Below are 24372 nucleotides of genomic sequence, written 5' to 3' on the forward strand. Positions count from 1 at the left end.
TTTCTATACGATAAGTATATATATATTTTTTTTCCTTTATATTCTTGTTTTATAATAATTAATTTATTAATTTTTATTATAGTATTTGTAAAAAATTCCTTCAGATATTTTTTACGCACCTTAGAATGGCAAACAAGCTGACGGCCCACCTGATGGAAAGTGGTTACCGTCGCCTATGGACAAAAGCAGTTACCATGGACATAACAGGGTATATTATTTCAGCTATGATACCCCCCTATGCGTTGCCATTCCTGAGGAGTTACGTGTTATTCCTATGTACTTTGTAAATTCACTGCCATGTCCCACCCTTCAAACTAAAACACAGCCATGCAAACACAACTGCTTCACGGTAGAAATACGAATGGGACAGGGATGCCCAAGCAAATGACTTTTGCACAAAGTCTCCCTAACTAAACTACCGAACAAATAAAAATAGCATTGCTATGGGACCATTCTGCAAGTATTTCTGTTCTAATAAAAAAAGAATTTCCCAAATTGATATAGAACTGACGAAGTTATGAGGTAACAAACACGAAAAAATGCAATCGAATTGGATACCTCCTTCTTTTTGGACACGGTTGAAAATGGGTTATAATTTTTTTAATTACATTTTACAGCGCAAAAGAAGCGATTTTAGTGATAATAAAATTAATATTCTTTAGAAATTTTAATATTGTGAAATAGAGACGAAATTCTAAATTGGTGTTCTAAATTGGACGGTGAAATCATTAAAAAATGACTCATGAATGCTTAAGTTTACTTACAATATATTATCTATGTATATAATAAAACTGTCGACTCGAATGTCTGTACGTAGAAAAAAAAAAACACTAAACACCGAGTCAGGGGATTTTTTTTTATACAACTTAGAATGGCAAACAAGCTGACGTCCCACCTGATGGAAAGTGGTAACCGTCGCCTATAGATATGAGCAGTACAGATATGGCGTGAATTTACAGGGTACAGAGGAATAACACCTGAGTCCTCAAGAATGGCAACGCATGGGGCGTATCATGGGCGAAACAGTATACTCTGTTATGTCCATGGTACTGCTCATGTATATAGGCGACGGTTACCACTTTCCATCAGGTGGGCCGTCAGCTTGTATTGCTATTCTAAGTTGTATAAAAAAAATGAAAATAACTGGATTTGCCATAACTGAATTCATTTTTTTTTAGTAACAACCCTCTTTTATTATTATTGGTAGACATAGATAACGTATTAATGACATGATACGGAATTATCATTATCAAATTTAGTAATCATGGTCAGAGCATACCGGAGTCATTGTTTTCGACATATACCTGTATGTTATCATAAACGCCACTAATTGTGGCATTGTCATCATGACAATCCATATTAATCGGTATCACGGATAAAAAATGTTAAATAAACACGACATTTAAACATGATTATTGTCAAAGTTAATCTAATACCATATAAGGATATGAGGTCTAAAGTAAATAATACACTAATAATATTTGAATTTTTTAATAAGGAAAAACAATTAGTTTTAAATTAGATTGAATTTTTATGTGTTTGTTTTCTTTTTATATCACTGTGATGACAAACAAACGTACACATGGTGGTAAGCGGTTACCATAACATATAAACGTCTGGTAACGTGTGTAACTTTGGAAGAACCTCTGCATCTAGATAGCTAATCTCTCTACAAATGCTTCGCCAAAATAGTATTAAAACATACAAGTAGTAGTAAAATTTAATTTAAGAATGAATCCTTGTTAACAGTATTTTTTTCGAAATTTTTTTTTTGGTATCCGTGTGGTGTTATAAATGCCACCAATTATATATATATATATATATATATATATATATATATATATATATATATATATATATATATATATATATATAATTGGCTTTAATACTGCATAGAGTAACTAAACGTAAATAAATTGACAACTCAGTCGTCTATTCGTCAACAGACTTCAAAAAGGAGTTTTAAATGCAACCGTACTTTTTTGTTTTGTTCAATTAGTTAAATTGATTTCGATGATAATAATAATGGTTTAGGGAACATCATCATCATCATCATCTTCCTACTCTTATCCCAATTATTATTTGGGGTCGGCGTAATATGTTTTTATCCTTATTACAAAAAGATTTGGCTTTTAGTTTTACGACCGGCCAGGGAACAATCATCGCAAAATTTACCTATAATAACTAGGTGATATTAGAACTAATTTAATACCTGCTTGGTATTATAAACATTCCAATGATAATATCATTGTCATCATGACAATAACGTTATCGTTGCACGTGAAGCTTTCACTGGTCACGCAATAACATGGAGTTTATCAAAATTAATCTAATCTCTATTCATAAAAGGAGAACCACTGACTGACCCATACTTATGTGTCAACGTACAGCCAAAACTATTGAATCTAGGATCTTGAAAATTTAAAAATAGATACCTGATATAGCATGGGCCAACAATAAGGAATTATGAAATTCAACCCCTAAGGGGGTTGAAAGTTTACATAGAATTTCACCAATTTAAAAGTTAGACACGTGAAGTTTTATATTTGGGGTTATGGTTCTAAACAAAATCCTCTAAAAATCGAATATCTCACGCGAGCAAAGTCGCGGGCAAAAACTATTATTGCATAAGGATGAAAGTTTGTAATATCCCGGTATAGTACAGGCCACCCCTCCCTTCCCCGTAAGTATCGTAGGAGGCGACTAAGGGAACTTAATGATCAAAGTGTGAACAGCAGCGTCTCTCTTAATATATCATCAAAGCCTAACTATAGTTGCTAACTCGTCTGCCAAGCGTAGCAACTACTGGCAAAACCCTCCTGTATGGAGGATACCTATGTTTAGCAGTAAACAGTCATTGGCTGATATACAAATTATTAAATATCAAAATATGTCTGAATATACATATATTGGATATACGATTAGAAAAAATCCCTTATTACTTTATGTAGAGGAAAATATATATTAATTGATGAAAATCATTAAACTATAATTTTTAATCAAAATCAAAAAATAATAAGGAACACATTACAACCGAAAGAATTAATCACAATGTCATATTAAATCCATGATAAAATAATTATATTAGCATCAGTATAGAGATATTTATTGGCGACTAGATATAAAAATACGTTGATATTATTTATCTAAATGATGGCCCATATCAGTTTTAAAGCAGCACAAACCAGGGACGTCCGTGTTCAATTAATTCGTGTAATATAAGAAATGCAACAATAAAATACAGTATACAAGAGACAAGTTACTTATTTTATATATAATTTTCATCAATTATACATTTTAAATTGTAATTATTCTTTCATTAATATATTTACGTTTTTGTGGTGAAGTTGAGAAGAACGATGAAGAAAAAATATGAAATAAATAAAGTACATGTGGTGACTAATGGTGATAGTAAAAAGGAAAAAATGCCAAATGATGAAAGGTACGTATTTTTTTTTAATTATATCCTTTTAATAGTATAATTGTGAAATTACCTAAAGATATTTACGAAGTTCGAATATTTGTTTCATATTTTTTGTTCCACTGGATTTAAATGAAATTTCGCCCACTGAGAGAACATAATCCTAGAGTATAGAATACTTTGTATCTACTCATAGTACAGTTATTATATAGATTCAGTGGATTTAAGACTTGTTTTAACTTACTACGGCAATCTAGTAATCATCATTATTTTCATCATAATCATATCATAGAAAACGGTTTCAAAAAAAATATTTTCCTAAACTAGTCTGTCCGAAAATCGAACCCGGAATCTCACCTATACAATATAATGCATTCACTGCGCTACAGAAAGACAGAAAACGTCATATAACTATCTATCATATAACTAACTATCTATTTATATATTTTACTGAACTAAGTTTTATCTTGCGAAAGTTACATAACACTAAAGTAAATAACACTGGTTATTTGATTGGAATTATTTTGTTTAATTCCACTAACATTTGTATGTAGTAATAGTGGAGTTATTCTTCAAAATTGGCAGTACACATACTAATGGTAGCGGAATTAAACAAAATAATTCTAAACAAATAACCAGTATCTATGTATTGACGTATACATAATATAATAAACAAGATTAGTGTAAATATAATTTTGATATTTTATACATGCAACCATAAATGTATTTATATATTTATATGCAAGTAAATAAAGTAGTAGTTACACAGTCAAATTAAAACCATGATAACATCATAGTACCATGATTATAATATATATCTATATATATTGTAGATATCGGGGACTAGATATAAAAATTCGTTCATATCATTTATCTAAATGATAACTGATATCAGTTTCAAAGCAACACGGACCGGGCACGATCGTATACAATTAAACGGTGTCATATAAAAAATAAAAACAATAAAATATAAAATAAAAAGAAATAAGAATTTAATGAAAAAGAAATCTTGTATCTTGTTTAATAAAATATTTTTTTTAATTGTATTTTTCTTTAAATAATATATTTTTATCTCGTGGTGACACTACAGTACAATGAAGAATAAATATAAAATGAATAGTGTTGATGTAGTGTCCAATGGTGATACTAATAAGAAAACTTCTTCAAATGATAAAAGGTAAGTAAACAAATAAATATAAATTATAATAAATTATATTAATATACAATAATTGTAGAGCCTGGGACCTCGTACATGTGAATTTTGGGAGTGAGACATAAAACATATACACCAGATTTTAAGTTTGCCTTTCAGGAACAGAAGTGTGAAATGTGGTATGTGAGGAACAAAAAGTGAAATATTCGGTTTTGTATGTTTGTTCCTGCTAAAATTATTTCTTTTAGCAGGAACAAACATACAAAAAGAAAAACAAAAATTTGTAAAATTATTATTGTTTTTATTGACTTAGATTTATTATATATATATATATATATATATATATATATATATATATATATATATATATATATATATATATATATACCTATATAAATTTATAAGTATACTAAGTAAGATACTCGTTTTGAGTAAGCAATTGAGTAATATTATTATAAATGTAAATACAAGTTTGTTTGAGTGGCTTTACAAATTATCCTTGATAAATATATATTTATATAATTAAATGAATGATACATATTGATATGAGATTCTTAACAAAAGCAATAGAAGCCAAAATTATGTTGTTTTTAGAATTTTTGGCGGTCTGCTTCTTTATTCATCATTCAAAACCTACTAAGTTGTGTTCCTGAAAGTGGAAATTAAAAATTGGTTTATAATTAATCTTAATATCACAACTAGAAATGATCTATTTCATTGATTTCCTTACATAAGTAGATTTTGGCTACACGTACGAAAGCCTCTCGAATATAAGTTAAAAAAAAAGTAAAATAGTATTTTAATAGTAAAATTAAGATTATTGTTCTTTTATTTGTAATTTTTTATTACTTGTATTTTTAAATGTACGTAAAAGTGTTTGGATAGTTATTAGTTGCCGGGTTATAATGAAATTCTATATACAGACCAATTATATCCAGAACTAATAGAAAATAAGAAAATATATGTCTTTATTTTGATTCATATATGTCTACAAGTTGTATCCCGTCGTTTTCAACTATATTATGCATATATATATTATTTATATATATATATATATATATATATATATATATATATATATATATATATATATATATATATATATATATATATAGATGCATAAATTAAAAATTTAATCAAAAAAATATTTGCTTTGATATTTAAAAAAATAATTTATAAATATTCCAAAATAATTTGCAACTATAGGCCATAAAAAAAAATTACTTCGGCTATGGTATAAATTAAACTAGACTACTGATTCGGTTTTGATAAAACTTCTATGTGAACAGTTTGTAATTTTTCGAATCGGTTTATAACTGACGAAGTTATAACAGGTAACAAGCATAAAAAATACAACCGAATTGAGAACTTTTCGTGACGTCTATACAGACTTGAATGAATCACCCACATGAATCCCTTATTCCTCTTATTCACCAATTTCCTTTACACATTTCCAACGTTCCCTTCCTTTTTTCCTAAATCCTATCCTCCATACCGTAGGTGGCGGAAACCACCAACAAATGCATTCCCAAAGAGGGTTGATGTCAGGCAGGTGGCCGGTCGTAAAACTAAAAACCAAATCTTTTTGTAATATGGATAAAATCATATTACGCCGACCCCAAATGATTGGGATAAGGGTAGGAAGATGATGATACTAGTCTACATAAACATAAGATCGAATTTATCGTTTTAAATAAAAAAAAAAATGTAATAGCACGAGAAAGGTTAATTTTTGTAATAAATATATCGAAAAACAAATATACCATTAAAACACAGAGTTTAATATAACCATTAATCATCATGATACTGTTCATGTCTATAGGCGACGGTTACCACTTTCCATCAGATGGACAGTCAGCTTATTTGGTACATTCTAAATTGCATAAAAAATTTTTACGGCAAAATGATTTAAAATATAACACCTTTCAATCGAAGACATTTTTACTCTCAATTTCCACTAGAAATTAAAACTAATCATTAATACAAAATGCATCATTTAATGATATTTCTGACGCTGATTGTACCCTAAATTTTGATACGCGAATCTTTTGGTACATTACACATTCTAATGCTCGCATGCTTCATTTAATGATTCCTTAACAACCATTCATTGAATCAATTTATTCGCGCGCGCGATTTAATTCAAAACAATCGCAAGAAATATTTTGATCTATGACGCAAATTGATTAATATACACCGAATTTTTTTTTACCAGAATATCATTTATAAATAATCGTCATTATTGTATTAAACGTAATAACTTAATGGTCCTGATGATGAAAATGATAATGAAAATCACAGAAATCGGGGGGAAAGGGATTGTTAGTAATGGAGACTGAAAATCCCATTGCTAGCAATATACCCAACCAGGTCAACCTCCTCGTAGTTCCCCCTGGAAACTATCATGGTTGTCTATCACCCTTCACTGGTGCCCCGCTAGCGTATCCCGTTAGCGCAGGCGGGGCTACCATTCCATTTTCACCTATCAAAAAAAAAATCACAGAATTCTCATTAAATAGTGTTAGCAAGTACACCATTTTCATTAAGTGGGTCACTTTTTTTTAGAGGACAGTTTATTTTTTTAATGGATGATAATGAAATAGTGACCCCGCCTGCGCTATCGATATACACTGGCGGGGCACCAGTGAAGGATGATAAGTGAAGCAGAACAATTAGGCCATCATGACAAATTCACCAATGAATCAATCGCGATGGTTTCCAGGGGGAACCGCGAGGAAGTCGACCTGATAGGGTATACTGCTAGTAATAGGGTTGCGAATCCCCATTACTATCCTATTAATTATCCTTTTCCCCTTCAGATCATTAGATTATTTGATATTTATATGTCACGAAATATATTATGTTGTAATAATAAATGTATTCCATTCGCTAAAATTTAATATATAATAGGTTTAGAGAAAGCATCGCGAAATCCCATATAATATTCCCGATAATTACAAAGGCAATAAAAAAAACACTTACCCAAATAGGTGAAGCCGTTCTATAGTGAGGCGCTTGCATACATTCGGCAATTGGTTTTTATTTATTTTGTATTATAGATTATTACATATTTAGATCGGGTATAGTATCAAATATTTTGAATGATGATATATAGACCTTTTCTATTTATACCATTAAGGTGGTATATATATATATATATATATATATATATATATATATATATATATATATATATATATATATATATATATATATATATATATATTATAAATATTAATTCCTATCTGATACACTCGTGGTATGCCCATGGTATTGCAGGCGTTCATAGGCATAGGCTATGAGAACCGCTTACCATCAGGTGAACCGTAGACTTGTTTGCCACCTCAGTGGTATAATCTAGATATTTTTAATCTGAATCTACTAAATAAAGTTTACTTTGATTATATCTGTACAAAAACTGCAGTCACAACATGTTTGAGACATGTTGTGACTAATTGTGACATATTCTCATCAATCTTATCAATATTTTACTAACTGTTACTACGAAGCAGGTTAGATATACATACATACTTAATAATGTAAAGGTGAATTAATTTTTATTTGTTACAGCACATCTGATGATGGCGATAAAAAACCAGAAGAAGTACCAAGTGTCTCTTTTTTTACTTTGGTAATTATACTTTTGTATACTTTTTGATTTTAATTTTATGCTTTTACCGTGTAGTCTCAGTATAGAATGGACCACCCCTTCTTTACCCCTGGGTCTTATAAGAGGCGGTTAACGAAAATTAATAATCAAGGGATGGACAACAGTGTTCCTCTTAAAATATCACCAAAGCCTAACTGCGGTTGTCATCTCCCCTTTCAAACTTGGCAACTACCAGTAAAACTTTCTAAAGAGAAGGCCTATGTTCAGCAGTAGGCAGACAGCTAATATGATGATGATAATACTTTTTCCTAATAAAACAAAATGCGAATTTAATTAGTTTTAATTAATTTAATATTTCATCATTAAAGTGATTTTCTATAAACAGGAAATATATTAAATTATGTAATAGAAAGAAATATATATTTTTTCACTTTATTGCTAATATTTTTTAAATTTGTTTATTTATATAATAAAATCACTCACAAACAAATTTTATTGTTTCTTACAAAAATAAAATAAAATGTCCATTAAAACCTTAAAAAATGACTACGGCTTTCTAGCAGCATCATATCAGCCTTTAACTGTCTGCTGTTAAACATGAACCTCCTCCATAGGGGAGGGTGTTGCCAGTAGTTGCCATACTTGGCAGGCGGATTAGCAACTGCAGTTAGGCTTTAAAAATGCTTTAAGAAGAATACTGCTGCTCATTCCTCGCCCTCCCTTAGTCGTCTCTTAAAAAACCCACGGAAAAGGAAAGAAGGCCTATTCTATGCTGGGACCACACGGACTTATAACAAATATTAATGTATAATTTCTATTTACAGTTCAGATATGCAACTCAGAAAGATAAAATTTATATTACGGTGGCTTTATTATTTTCTATAGCAAGTGGTTGTTCTATGCCAATCAATACCATTCTTTTTGCATCACTATTAGAAAATATGGTCCTCTATAAATTTTCTATTGATGCTGGTTTTCCTGATGACGATGGCTTTTTATCAGCAATCAAATCTTTTGCTATATGGAATAGTGTTGTTGGAGCATTGGTAGTAATTCTCTCATACTCAGCAACTGTTCTAATGAATAAAGCAGCATACAATCAGGTCAGTGCCATATATTTTATAATTGATTTTAGATTATTCAAATATTTCTATCAATTAACTTAATATTTTTATGTAACAGATATACAAAGTACGGCAGGAATATTTAAAAGCAGCTCTAAACCAAGACTTTGAATATTTCGATACACATAAAACTGGAGATTTTGCATCGAAGATGACCAGGTAAGAAATATTTTTATTAGGACGACATGAATTACTAACATCACAATTACCACAATTCTTTAATTAGAATACTTTACATTAAAGTAAAGTAGACTATAGAAATTTATAATATTCGGAAGTTCGGCCTCTAAAAAAGAGCATTTACGTAGAACAAAAATAAAAGGCCTATGAAATCCCACAACCATTAAAAATTAATTTATAATGAGAAATATAAATCTACTAGTTCTAATATCAAATTGAATTATGTTTGTATTTTTCAGTGACGTAGTAAAACTTGAGGATGGCATAGGGGAGAAATTTGCAACATTCCTTTTTTATCAAGCAGCATTTCTCAGCTCTATTATTATGGCCCTTGTAAAAGGATGGAAACTTGCATTGTTATGTTTAATATCTTTTCCAGTTACATTACTTCTCGTCGGAGTAGCTGGAGTGGTAATATTTTCATCCAAATTCTTGTCTCTGTTTATAGTTTTTCAAAATTGTACATTATCAATCACATTTAAGGTTGCATCTAAATTATCAAAAAAAGAAGCAGTCGCATCTGGTAAAGCTGGTAATATAGCAGAAGAAGTAATATCATCAGTGAGAACAGTATATGCATTTAGTGGACAAGAAAAAGAACTAGATCGATATGGAGATCATATACAAACAGTCAGACAGATTAATATAAAAAAAGGTAAAGAAACGTAGATAGAAATAAATATTTCTAGAGCAATAAAAAATATAACTGTGTCACTAAGTTAAAAACTTGCATTTATTTTAGGACTATTCAACGGATTGGCGATGGGAACTCTATTCTTTTGTATTTTCTGCGCGTACGCTATGTCATTCTGGTTTGGATATAAATTAATAGTTGAAGATGATTATGAAATATCGGACATGATTGCTGTAAGTAAACATGTGCCCAATAAAAAAAAAACAAGACTAATTATCTCGTTTCAAAAAAGAACTAATTTTCATTCAAAGTAATATATCAAAATATATTGTTATAAATTGGAAACACTACATTTTGTCACTAAAAATTGTTGTAATATTTATGATATATTATATACATAAAACTATTATTTATATTTTCTTACGTTAAAATTATTAATTTTATACTATTTAAAAAAGCACACATAAACGATCTGCAAAAATTTGTTGCGAGCATTATATTTCCACAATAATAAAAGTGTAATTTAGTTATTATTATTATTGCAAATAGTTAATTTTTTTTTGCGTGTTTACATGAATAGGTATTCTTTGGAGTTATGATGGGTTCGGCAAACTTTGGAATATCATCGACTTTGATGGAAGTGTTTGGTATGGCTAGTGGCGCCGGCGCGCAAATATTTAATTTAATCGATAATGTACCAACTATCAATCCGTTGTTAAACCAAGGCACTGTACCGAAAACTATCAAAGGAAATATTGAGCTGAATAATGTATTTTTCCATTATCCTTCAAGACCTGATATTCCTGTAAGTATAACTGACAATAATAAGATTTATTTTGCACGACTTGAAATGAATGTAAACATGTAGAGTCCATCTAATGTAAAATAACTGTTATACATAAATGAACAACACTGATGGCAATTCAGACTAAATAGTTATTTTATAATATAATAAAAACAAAGACATAGCAATGCAGGAACAGCTGCTTAACAGCAGAAATACAAACGCAATGACGACGATGATAATGGTGAGAAAAATACTCATGTTAACTTTATAGAAAATCCCTTTTTGGTTCCTGTAAAAACTACTTTAAAAACAACATTAGTAACAATAAAATTAGTATAAATCTTTATACTAGAGCTATAAATATTAGAAGCAGGTCAAAATATGTAATAATTCTTAAATATTTTGTGACAGATATTAAAAGGGGTCAGTTTGACGGTGAAACATGGACAAACGGTTGCCTTAGTCGGCCATTCAGGCTGTGGAAAATCTACAATCATACAGCTTATATCTAGATACTACGATGTAATTGATGGAAATGTAAGTATTGTTGCAAAATAGAAGTTATTGTATACATTTTCTCATAATTTTCCTTTTTATACAAACTTGAGATAGTTTAGGCTCACCTGATGGAAAGCGGTAACCGTCGCTTAAAGACATGAACTGCGCCTACAAATTGATAGTACTTTGACTCCATAATATGTTATTATTATTCGCTTATACTTGATTTTAATATTTAATAATGTAGTAAAGTTATTACTTTAGTTTTAGTACCACGGAAGTAAAGATTAATAATAATAATTTTATAATTGACATGACAAAGTCATTCACAGTCATTAAATTTTACCTATGTATTTTATATTAATTCTTATCGTCAATGACAATTAATGTTACAAAAATATTTAATATTATTTATATAATATATTACCTGTTGTCTTTTCATAACTTGTCATACATAAAGTATGAGTTATCTTTGAATATATTTTAATTAAACGTGCATAGATAATAATAACATAAAAATCGCGACACGAGAATTTTATATATTAGACCTACTGTCTTTTATACATAAATTATGAGTTATCATTATAATTAAATCATTATATTATAATTAAACGTGCATAGATAATAATAACATAGCTACTAACCTTTTATATGGTATTAGTATTATGGTATTAGTCACACTATAAATTATAATATTATGACTTTCATGATCTTCAATTTCTTTATACATACATTAAAAGCAGCAACAATAGATAAACTATTTTCTTATCCATTTAGTGATTAAATCGTAAATTGTTTTATAGTACGTCTTTTATACAATAAATGTTATCAAAAATTGCGATAACAATAATTATAGTACGTAAAAATTTCAAAGATAATGTAATATTTTTAAATCATGCAGATTATTTAAGGGCATTTAGGCTAAAGTTTCCTTGAATATTTATTATATTAAAACATAAAAATATTTAACAGGTTCGCATTGATAACAATGATGTTCGACATCTATCAGTACGTTGGCTTCGCGAGCAAATTGGCTTAGTGGGCCAAGAACCTGTACTATTCAATACTACAATACGCGAAAACATTCGGTACGGTCGCGAGGACGCCACAGACTCTGAAATAGAACAATGCGCAAGACAAGCAAACGCTCACCAGTTTATTATGAAATTACCAAATGTAAGTGCAAATGTAACATGCAAAATCGTCATCTATATTTCAACTATTCATTGTTCAAATACTTAAAATAAATCTTTCTACTTTCATCATCTTATACCTTAATTGATTATTTTGTTTCTGTACTCCATTTGAAATAACTTTTTATGAAAATTTAAACAAACAAATAATTTACTGATATCCAATAATGGCACAAATAAAAAATTTATTAACTGATTGAATCGTTCGAGTTGTTAATAATTTTAGCAAAACTTGGCTGCCTTTCATTAAGTTCTATTGATTTATACCATAACAACAAAACATATAAAAACTTGTACTAATATCTAATACGAGTAGTAGTACAAATCGAAAATGTTTTGACTGTTTCTAATTTCATTTTGAGTGTTTCATTATATTCTTTTAAATATACGAATCTTTTTTTTTATACCACGAACAAAGCAAACAAGCATATAGCCCGTCTGATGATAAACGGTCTTAATCTTCAGTTTTGTTTTTCATACTTTGCCACTTTATGATGTGTAATAAGATTTTTGACCTATAAATCTAGCCAATTTACATGGGAAGTCATAATACCATGTAAGGAAAATCTAAAATTTATAGGGCTACGATACGCTGGTGGGTGAGCGAGGAGCATCTTTATCTGGTGGTCAAAAGCAACGTATTGCCATCGCACGTGCACTGATTCGCAACCCACGTATACTTCTTCTGGACGAAGCCACTAGTGCATTAGATAACGCATCTGAAGCAAAAGTACAGAAAGCACTTGACAAGGTATCGATAATAACAAATATATTTGTAGTAACAAAACTATATTTTATTGGAAAAATAATAACTGAATTAACTTATCTGTGTCTTTTTGTCGAGAATGCTCGAATAGTTACAAGACTATCCGGGACCCTTAATCAGAGACATGCAACTACAATATTACTTTAATGCTATTCGTTATTCTAATCGTCAAATTCCACCATAGCGTAATGTACACGTTTTTTATGTCAACTACATAAGTTCTATTCGTATAATATTTAGTTCGATATTGATAATACTGAGATAATAAATAACGAACATCTCGAAATTTCCAGGTGTTCTTTATTTGATTTCTATGGCGCAGAATTTTTTAATAAGAGGACTAATCCTAAGATTCATGTACTCATCAAAATTTATTAATTTTTAGGCACAAGAAGGACGAACTACTATTGTGGTAGCCCATAGACTTTCCACAATAAGAAATGTCGATGTAATTTATGTTTTTAAAGCCGGAACCGTTGTAGAAGTTGGTAATCACGAGGAGTTAATCAAGAAAAAAGGCCACTATTATGACATGATTATGATGCAATCAGCTCCGGGTGCAGACATTGATAACGGTATGATAACGTACAATATCTAAAACTTGTGTATTAATTTCTATTAATCATTGCCTTGCCTTGATTTTTATCTCATTTAATTCGAAATGTTTGAACTGCCTCTGAAACCAGATGGATCGCTGCAGGTACAATCTATATACAGCAATGTGCAACTTCGAAACCAACAACAAAATCAATGTCTCATCTTTTGAGTTGTGCTCTGATTTCTAACAGTTCCACAGTAGAGTATTTCCTTAGATCTAATGAGAGCGCTATTAGTGTAACGAGAATCTGGGCTAATATTGTAATATCTGACTAACATATATATAGTATTTAATGATGATTAATTTACAGTTGAAAAGCCTAACTTAACTCGTGAACTTTCTGTAAGAAGCAACAAAGATGACGAAGACGAATATGTCGAAGAGAAAATGAATGTGAGTTTTGTCGATGTCAAAATAAAACAAAAGTATCTTTATGATCCCTTTAAATTATATTTTGTAATTAAAGCATTTGTTTAATTTCTCTACAGGAAAAAGATAAAGAAGAACACGTCCCAGACATATCGTTCTGGGAAGTGATTAAACTTAATAAACCCGAATGGAAGTCTGTCACTGCAGCTAGCGTCTGTTCCCTCATGAGCGGTTTTGCTATGCCTGTCCTAGCAATTATACTCGGTGACTTTGTTGGTGTAAGTATATTTTAAATTGTGACTGTATTTAATTATTAATTTAGGATCTTTTAATAGAGTAAGAAGTAAACAACATTCAATGTCATATAGTAACAGTTTTATGGCAATCGTATGCTGATGTTGCTATCAATTTCAAAATTTCTGAAAGAAAAATTCCTATTCAATTCTTATTGTCTCTGTCTCCATATACCGAATAATTTGCGTTTGGGATTACAACAACATCATCCAATATTTAGAAATTCAAGGCATTTTTTAAAATTTGACAGATAATAATGAGACAAGAGGGAGACTTTGTACAAAAGTCGATTGCTTGGGTACCTCTGTCCCATTCGTGTTTCAACCGTGAAGCAGTTGTGTTTGCATGGTTGTGTTTCGGTTTGAAGGGTGGGATATGGCGTGAATTTACTAGGTACAGAAGAATAACACCTGAGTCCTTAGGAATGGCAACGCATGGGGGGTATCATGGGTGAAACAGTATACTCTGTTATGTCCATGGTACTGCTCATGTCTATAGGCGACGGTTACCACTTTCCATCAGGTGGACCGTCAGATTGTTTGCCATTCTAAGTTGTATAAAAAAAAGACAAATCTAGTATTTGAAATACGATTTTAAAAATAAATATTTGGAATAAAAAATTAATTCCTTGTAACAGTGAGGTCTATGAAATTAAAATACATAATAATAATAATGGATATTAACTAATAACTAAAGAATAATATTAACATCGAATTAATATTTTAGGTACTATCAAACGAAAATGAGGATGAGGTTGCCGCTGAAGTTAGAAAATATGCCCTGATATTTGTTGGAGTTGGGGTATTTTCAGGGATCACAAACTTTATAACGGTAACATACCTACAAAACATACCTATAAAACCTACTGTAACATTTAATTATTGTTTTTAATTATTCTACATCATTATTTTACTTTACTTTGATTGAAATAAATAAAAAATATTTTTATTCGAGTAAAAGTCGAGGGATGGGCAGCAACGTCCCTCTTAAAACATCACCAAAAACGTAACTGCGGTTGCCAATCCATCTGCCAAGGATGACAACTACAAGAAAAACCTCCCAATGACAAATACCAGGAGTGAACGGCCGCCAGTCTTTTAGCTCGGGACTATTCCTTATTGTAGAATTTAGGGGAGAGCTATGTTTGACAAAAGACAGTTAGTAACTAATATAATAATGATGGTACTTAATTAAAAGTATTCTGAAATATTCATTTTTTTACAATTCTATCACCCAATCAGAAATACAATTTCAACTGAGAAGAACGAGCAAGAAAATCTGCTGTTGCTCATTTTAAACAAAATTTGAGTTTACATACATTAAAAAAAATTATTGGAAACAATGACTATCTCAAACATCATATTGATAAAAACTGTACAATCAATTCCTGTATAGACTAGTCCCTACAAACAACACCGGTCCACGAGTATAACGACATTAATGAATATACAAATAATAATTTCAGGTATTCTTCTACGGAATAGCGGGAGAACATTTAACGGAACGCCTTCGACGGTTAATGTTTCAAAAATTGTTGCAACAAGAGATCGGTTTCTATGACGATAAAAATAATTCGACAGGAGCTCTTTGCGCTAAGCTATCTGGAGAAGCAGCTGCTGTGCAAGGCGTAAGATTACTGATTTTATAATTAGTTTTATAATTATTAACTTTAAGACTCTTGTGCATTGTTTATGGTTTACAAGAAACGAAAATTAACGCGATCATTTGAGAAACGCGAACACTGAAGCAGAAAGAGTATTCCATTCCTTACAAATATGCAATAGAAACGAAGTGGCGAATTGCTTCGTGCTAATATGCGAAGCTTCCACAACGTAAGTATGATATCCCAGTATTCGACATATAGTTCAATGGTGATAGAAGGGAGATGGCAAGATAAGACTATGTTACTATGTATGCTCTCTAAAGTATACCCTTTAGAATTTCGATAAACTGCCTTTTTGACGTTTTAACTAGCTTATGAGTAAAACTGATGCATGCCAACAGTGAAGAAAATATTTCTGCAGCCAACCGCAGCATATCCCGTCTGTTATAAACTATAGACTTATATACAATATATCAATAATTTTTACATTGTAATATTTAATTAAAGGCAACCGGACAAAGAATTGGTACCGTCTTACAAGCGCTGGGTACCTTTGGATTTGCCTTGGGCTTAGCTCTATTTTACGAATGGCGAGTGGGATTGGTTGCATTTACTTTTGCACCAATTATGGCAGCCATTTTATACAAGGAAGGGAGAATGGTCAGCGCTGAATCTTTTGGAGCGGCTAAAACTATGGAAGCTAGTTCAAAGGTAGTTATACATACATCATCATCTGCTTTGTATATTTATTTAAATATAATATAAATATGATTTTGTTTATATTTATATAAAGTTGTTTTCAATTAAGCATATCTATTTATCTATATTTTTTCATTTATATTTATTCGATATTTTTGATTAGTGCCATATTTGCACCATGATTGACTGGTAGAAAATATCTTTAGGTATTACGTCTACCATGTGTAATAAATGGTTGTTAAGAAACGTAACTATTGTCTTGTCTATTTTTTTATTTTCAGACAATGAAATTCAAAGACTTACAGTTATTTCCTTAAAAACATTATAAAATGTAAATATCTATATTTAGAATCTTTGTAACAACAAAATTTAAGATCTCGCCTATCACAAGATCACCAGATGACTCTAATATCGCAGTTAACTATTTTATATTGTATTCAACAAATGTAATATTAAAAATATTCGTAAATAATTATATTTCCAACAGATTGCTGTAGAAGCAGTATCGAATGTCCGGACGGTGGCGTCGCTTGGTAGAGAGGAGGCGTTCCGACAGGAATACGCTAAACAGCTACAGCCTGCCCTGGCACTTGCAAACCGTTCGACACATTTCCGGGGAATAGTCTTCGGTCTCTCACGAGGCCTTTTCAATTTCGTTTATGCCGCAGCGTTGTACTATGGAGGCACACTAATTATTTATGATGGTGTTGATTACGAACTGATTTTAAAGTAAGTTCAGAATCTTATTAATATTATTATTCGTAACGATGAATGGATGGATGTATCGTCGTATCAGCCTTTAACTGTTCACTGCTGAACATAAGCCTTTTTATTGAGGGGCTTTGCCAGTAGTGGCCATGCTTGGCAAGTGGATTAGCAACCGCAGTTAGGCTTTAGGGATGGTTTAAGAGGGACGTTGCCATCGATCACTCGACCTCCCTTGGTTGCACCTTACGACACCCACGGGAAAGGAAAGTATGATCTATTCTATGCCGGGAATATACTGAAGCACAGTTACAGCGTTGGTAGGATGGATGTTTGTTTGTTACTATTTCACGCAAAAACCGTTGAACGGATTTGAATAATATTTGATACACGGCTAAATTATATCCTAATTTAGCACATAGGACACTATGTTATAAGTCCCGCAAGTGAAGCTGCGGTATACAGCTATTAATTAATAAATGACTTGTACCACAATATTTAAACTAACAGAGTTATGCGGTTGTTCAATACGAACAGAAACATTGTAATATTAAACTATTTCATTATTGTAAAGTCCTTTTTTGTTATTCTTTTGTTTCGTTAAATGTTCTTTTGTTTTTTACACAATACATGCACTTTTATATACGGCTTTTTGTTTTCGATTATTTTATTATTCTGGATCCCATTTCCTGCCAAATTTATTTACAATAAAAACCAGCGATTAGCGAGGATCTGAACTGAGGTAATAAACGTAAAAAAGAAAATAGATACGAATGAATCGAGTTGAAAACATATTTTACACGGTCGCAAACTGTCCTCCCGTCGTCGAAGGAGGCCTACACTAAAGAATTGGTCGATATCTATCTCTTAATATGATGATGATAAATGCAATCATCATCATCATCATATCAGCCCTTAATCGTCCACTTTTTGCTGTACCGTCGTGTCACCGTTTTGGCAGATGGAATGGCAACTGCAGTCAGGCTTTAGAGATATTTTAAGAGGGACGCTGCTGCCCGTCTGTCGCCGTCCCTTAGTCGTCTCCTACGACACCCATGGGAAAGGGTGGCACATTCTATGCCGAGACAATACGGTAAATACAATAATACATGTAAATATATATTCAATAATATATGTTTGGTAAATTTCAGATCTGCCCAAGCCCTGTTGATGGGCGCAGCTACTGCCGCTCAAGCGTTTGCTTTCGCGCCAAATTTCCAAAAAGGACTAAAAGCGGCGGGACGTATTGTTGTTTTACTTAATAGACAATCGAAAATAGCTGATCCTGCACATCCTGTGGGTGGATTTGTAAGTTCATTTTTGTTTTATATTGTATTTTTTTATAATAAATAAATACTAAAACTGAACATTACAAACAGCGCCATCTAGTTCCGAACTAAGCGAAGTTTGTACTATAGGTACTAAACAAGTGATAGAAATACTTTTTGTAAATACAAACGCTTATACACATAAATACAAATGTTTCTATTGTGCGGTAATCGAACCCATGACCATTGGAAAGTAAAGCGGTTTATTAAGCCATTTGACCAACAAGTCGTCTTAATACGAACATTCATTCCATATTTATCGATTCAAATCATTATAGATCCTAGTAAAATTAGATTTCAGAAAATAAAGTAATTAATTAATTAAAAAGTGAAGTTATATGGTATTATATAAAAAAATGCAAACAATACTTAATATTATAAAGTTCAGCAAAAATTTAGAAATTATTAGAATAGAATAACAATAGAATAGAAATATTTTTTTATTTAAATACACTTGTTTACAACCTTGTTTAAATCGTCACTTTTTTATAACTTTACTGCTTAGTTCTTGTTAAATAATTTAAAAAACCTGTAAGTAACAGATATAACATTTTTATAAAAAACTTATTCATTGTTCGAATAACTTTTAAAATTTTAATTATTAAAATATACCTACAACTATAATATTGAATATGATAGTTAAAGATAAAACATTGAGTGCTACTCTATCATCTATCTAAGTGTACTAACTGTATTCCCCGGCTTTGCCCGTAGATGTATCATAATTTTGAATAGCCTATATTCTCGTAACTTTCCTTAAGAAAAGAGCTATCAAATGCAGAAAGAATTAAATTCGACTAATAGCTTCACATATTGGCGTATTCAAACAAACAAGCTGTTCTACTTTATTATATTACACGTAATAATAAACAATATTAAAAGTAAATTAATTAAATAATTATTTTAAAAACATTTCTTTTATTATAATTATAGAAAAAACAAACAAAAATATAAAAAAAAAATAAGTTCTTCCATTTTATTATATTAGTCGAATTAATATGTACATTATTAAAAATAAATAATTAAAATAATTGTTTCAAAAACATTAATTTTATCATAATCATAGACAAAATTATAATGTAATCGTTTTAATTCTATTCCAGAAAGGTACCGGTGAAGCAAGTCTTCAAAGTGTATATTTCAGATACCCAACTAGACCACTGATACAAGTGTTAAATAATATGAATCTTGAAATAGAACAAGGTAAAACTGTAGCTTTGGTCGGATCTAGTGGTTGTGGTAAAAGTACAGTTATCCAACTCCTTGAAAGATATTATGATCCAGACAGTGGTATAGTGGTAAGTGTGAAAAGTACTAAACCTACTTACTTTTAATATTATATGTGAAAGTATGCAAAGACATTTGTCTAAATTTTTAGTTTTAGTGTGATTGACTCTTAAAAGGTTAAAACATTCGATTGTTTGACATACTGATATATCCTACTATATAGTATATATTTTTTGTTTAAAACTTCATGAACTTAATTATTAATATTATCTGTATTAAAATATTATTAATCTTCTTGATGATATTATAATAGCTAAAATAAATAATAAAATTAGACAAAATTAATATGAAACAAAGTATGCAAGTAAACTCTAATAAAATAAAGTAAAAAGAGAAGTAGTAAAGATTTACTAAATCGATTCAGAATATCGATATTAATTATATTATGAGAGATTTTTAAATATAAGAAGAACCAACTTCTTTTTGAAGTCATTTCAAAATTATATGATTTGGTACTTATATACTTGTTTTATGGATTTTTTGAAATAAGTAATAATTTCAGTTTAATTGCTTTTTTATGTACTTAAAATAGCAAACAAGCTGAGGGTCCACCTGATGGAAATTGGTAACCATCATCTATAGACATGGTACTATAGATATAACAACTTTGCTATTCCTGAAACTAAAGTGTTATGCTTTTGTACCCTGTAATTTCATTCACAAACCAAAACATAACCATACATACACAATTGCTTCACGGTAGAAACACAAATAGGATAGAGGTACCAAAGTAGGCAATTTTTGTAGTCTCCTTCTGGTAATTGTAAGTAATCGTGAATATTTTAGGCTCAAGATGGAATACCATTACCAAAACTGCGCCTAACAGATTCAAGGCGGCCAATTGGATTTGTCCAACAAGAGCCCGTACTTTTCGATCGTACCATTGGTGAAAATATAGCCTACGGTGATAATACGAGAAAAGTTAAAATGGATGAAATCATTGCAGCAGCTAAACAAGCGAACATTCACAATTTTATTACGTCACTGCCTTCGGTAAGTTTTTTCTTTTCTTTAATATAGTTTTATAATCCCGTAATAGTTCAATTAAATTTCACCTTAACTTGCTCCTGTGAATCTAGGATCTAAACTTTGACGGTCCAAAACTTTTAATTTTTAAACTCATGTTTCAAAAATTTTTATCATTGTCATTTCAACCCATGTATCGACCACCTACTGAATACAGTTTATTCACATATTTTATCGAAATACAATCTTGCGCCTTTTGCATCCAGCAACTTTTCTATGACACTTCTTCACTCCGTCTTATGGAGCATCGCTTGTCTTTAAAATATTTATAAGCCTATCTGTCGTTACGTTATATGTAATAGAACGTTATATATAATAGGAATTTTGTAAACTTATTTTCTCGGTTCCGATAATTGTTTCTACTTCATCCGGAAGTCTTCTTTAGAGTAAGTACGGTGCTTGTCATCGTAGTGTTTCGTCTCGCACTACGAACCGCAGAAAAAAATTAAAAACAAAGTCGAAACAATTATCGGAAACAATAAACAGAGTAACGTTATAAAACTTATTGCTGCACATATATATAGACATATTTAAAAAAAGAATAGAAAGTTTAAAAATAATATTTATAAATAAATAACCTCTTAAACCATATGCATAAAATTAGTAATACGCCGACTTTGAACCTCATTGGAATTGATTCATTTTTAGGGATATGATACAAACATTGGATCTAAAGGCACACAGCTATCCGGTGGTCAAAAACAGAGGGTCGCTATAGCGAGAGCTCTCATCAGAAGGCCAAAAATGTTACTACTTGACGAGGCGACCAGTGCTCTCGATACAGAGAGTGAAAAGGTACAAGTATTATACCGATACGATACTTTTTTATAATTAAAAACAAATTTAATTCAAAACTAACGAAAAATACATACAAACAAGTACATTCTGCACCTTAAATAAAAAAATTGCAACTACCTCTGCCATGAAAAAACTAATCGTATTTTTTTTTTAATATAGCTACTATCATACAGGATTCTGTGAGAATTCTAATGAGATCCATTTCTGTTCAGACATTTGAAATGGAAATGAAGAAATTCACATGCATATATGAATCCTGAATACATTGCGCTTCATTTTTTGACAATCATATAATAAGTTAAACTGAGAACCTGTTCCTTTTGTAAAATATGTAAAAAGCGATCATATTGATAAACCGCAATCGATTTAAGGATTAATTTAAAGATAAGATTTGAGGATAAAGGATCAATATTCTTTTTAATCGATTGAACCTTTTTAATTGATTGAACCTTTCAAATCGATTGATCTTTTTCAATTCGATTGAACATATTCATACTGATTGAAAAATAAACAATGTTATTACAGGTGGTACAAGAGGCGCTTGATGCTGCAAAAGCAGGACGCACATGCGTTATGATTGCACATAGGCTGAGTACAGTTCGTGATGCAGACGTCATCTGCGTTATCCACGAGGGGCAGGTCGTCGAGAAAGGCAAACACAACGAACTGTTAGAACTAAAAGGAATTTATTATAATTTGAATAAAAAAGGATATAGTTGAATGAACAGTGTGAATATTAAAATAAGAGATTTTAATGTTACATTTAGTAGTATAATAGAATAATTACTTTTAAGTGTAAGTGTGTTTTATAAAATATTAAACATTTTTTTACTTATTTGATCATATTTTAATTTAACAAGTAAACTTATGATGACGACAATATCCATTAGTCTTATATTATATTAATTTATAACGTGCTTGCATTGCCAGTACCTTTACGAGATCTATAGAAGCTTTTATACAAAAATCGTCTGTTTGAATACGTCTGGGACAGACGTATTTCAAACTCCAAGCAACTGTTCTGACATGACTGTATTTGGGCTTGAAAGGTGTTGAAGCAAAACACCATAGCAGTCGGGAATAGCAACGCATAAGAAGTACTGAAGGTGTCACAGTATATTCTGTAAAGTCCATGCCACAGACATAAACACAAGCGTGTGTCTGTGTGTCACTTTTCACGATGACATTGATGGATGATTTTCAACCTCCTTCAAAAATATTTTTTTATTATTCTTTATTGTTCACGCTAGTTATAAGAATATGACAGAGGTAATCAAGATTCCCAATTCATTTGTATTTTTTTTATGTTTATTACCTTATTGTAAGCGATTACCATAGCCTATGAACGCCTGCAATACCAGAGGTATTACGCGCGCGTTGCCGACCCTGAAGAAACCTCTTTACCCCCTTTTGAAGAACCCATGCTGTAGTCTCTTGGGAAAACCTCGGCAGGGAGCTCATTCCATAACCTGATACTTACATATTAGTCTTATAGAAATATTAATAAAACCGGTTAAGATGTTTTTAAATTAAAATATCTATACTTACAGATTGGTCATATAGAAAAATTATCAAAATCGGTTCAGTGGTTTATTTTTCATTAAAATAACTACCTTTGTCGTAATTGAAAACGGTGTTTCTGTGGGTATGTTTGCTTAATATAAATCATACTAAAATTTTAATGTATTTTCTATTTACTGAAACAGTATTCAGTATCTCCACGAAAGCACTTACAATCTTAGGCCGCTCCATAATTGTATTTAGTCAATTAGCATATGAAATTTCATTTTCAGCTTTTCTAATTACCCAGGTTACAGTTTATATATATAGCATTAAGTCCGCCTTTTGTACCAAATATTTTCAACCGACTTTAAAAAAACGAGAAGCTCTTCAATTCGGTTGTATTTTTTATGTTTGTTTCCTCATAACTTCGTCATATATGAATCAAATTATATTTTTTTTTTATTTGAAAAATATACTTTCAGATTGATCCCATTGAAATATCTAAATAATATAAATCATATTTGAAAATTATTATTTTCTATCTGATAAAATATACTTTTAGATTGATCCCAATAAAATATCTAAATAATATAAATCGTATTTGAAGATTATTATTTCTTATCTGATAAAATATGCTTTTAGATTGATCCCAATAAAATATCTAAATAATATAAATCGTATTTGAAGATTATTATTTCTTATCTGATAAAATATGCTTTCATATTGATCCCAATGAAATATCAAAATAATACAAACCATGTTTTAATTTTTTTTTATTTAATAAAATATACTTTCG

General features: G+C 30.5%; 1 protein-coding gene across 2 annotated transcripts; it reads left to right on the forward strand.

Annotated features, from left to right (window-relative positions):
* Positions 1-3167: 3167 nt before the first annotated feature.
* On the forward strand, positions 3168-22895 carry LOC113523317 (ATP-dependent translocase ABCB1-like). Of its 2 annotated transcripts, none has more exons than XM_026909237.3 (23): positions 3168-3442; positions 8145-8205; positions 9009-9287; positions 9367-9467; positions 9728-9899; positions 9972-10143; positions 10231-10355; positions 10703-10927; positions 11321-11446; positions 12380-12583; positions 13181-13351; positions 13752-13941; positions 14275-14357; positions 14453-14611; positions 15354-15458; positions 16093-16254; positions 16738-16941; positions 17417-17658; positions 18786-18942; positions 20066-20260; positions 21036-21242; positions 21924-22070; positions 22599-22895. In XM_026909237.3, exons 1-23 carry the CDS (start codon positions 3360-3362, stop codon positions 22791-22793), a joined length of 3765 nt encoding a protein of 1254 aa, XP_026765038.2. In that variant the 5' UTR covers positions 3168-3359; the 3' UTR covers positions 22794-22895. The 2 variants fall into 2 exon arrangements, with proteins under 2 accessions (XP_026765038.2, XP_026765039.2); XM_026909238.3 differs by lacking the exon at positions 3168-3442 and adding an exon at positions 4318-4598.
* Positions 22896-24372: the final 1477 nt, after the last annotated feature.

The sequence above is a fragment of the Galleria mellonella genome, unplaced genomic scaffold, assembly GCF_026898425.1.
Source record: "Galleria mellonella isolate WM207_F2 unplaced genomic scaffold, CSIRO_AGI_GalMel_v1 utg96, whole genome shotgun sequence".
NCBI classification, from domain to species: domain Eukaryota; kingdom Metazoa; phylum Arthropoda; class Insecta; order Lepidoptera; family Pyralidae; genus Galleria; species Galleria mellonella.

Coding starts and splice junctions, on each gene's coding strand:
- LOC113523317 (XM_026909237.3), top strand. CDS start 3,360: ATGAAGAAAAAATATGAAATAAATAAAGTACATGTGGTGACTAATGGT. Junction 14,612..15,353: donor TACTCGGTGACTTTGTTGGT/GTAAGTATATTT, acceptor TTAATATTTTAG/GTACTATCAAACGAAAATGA. Junction 20,261..21,035: donor ATCCAGACAGTGGTATAGTG/GTAAGTGTGAAA, acceptor TGAATATTTTAG/GCTCAAGATGGAATACCATT.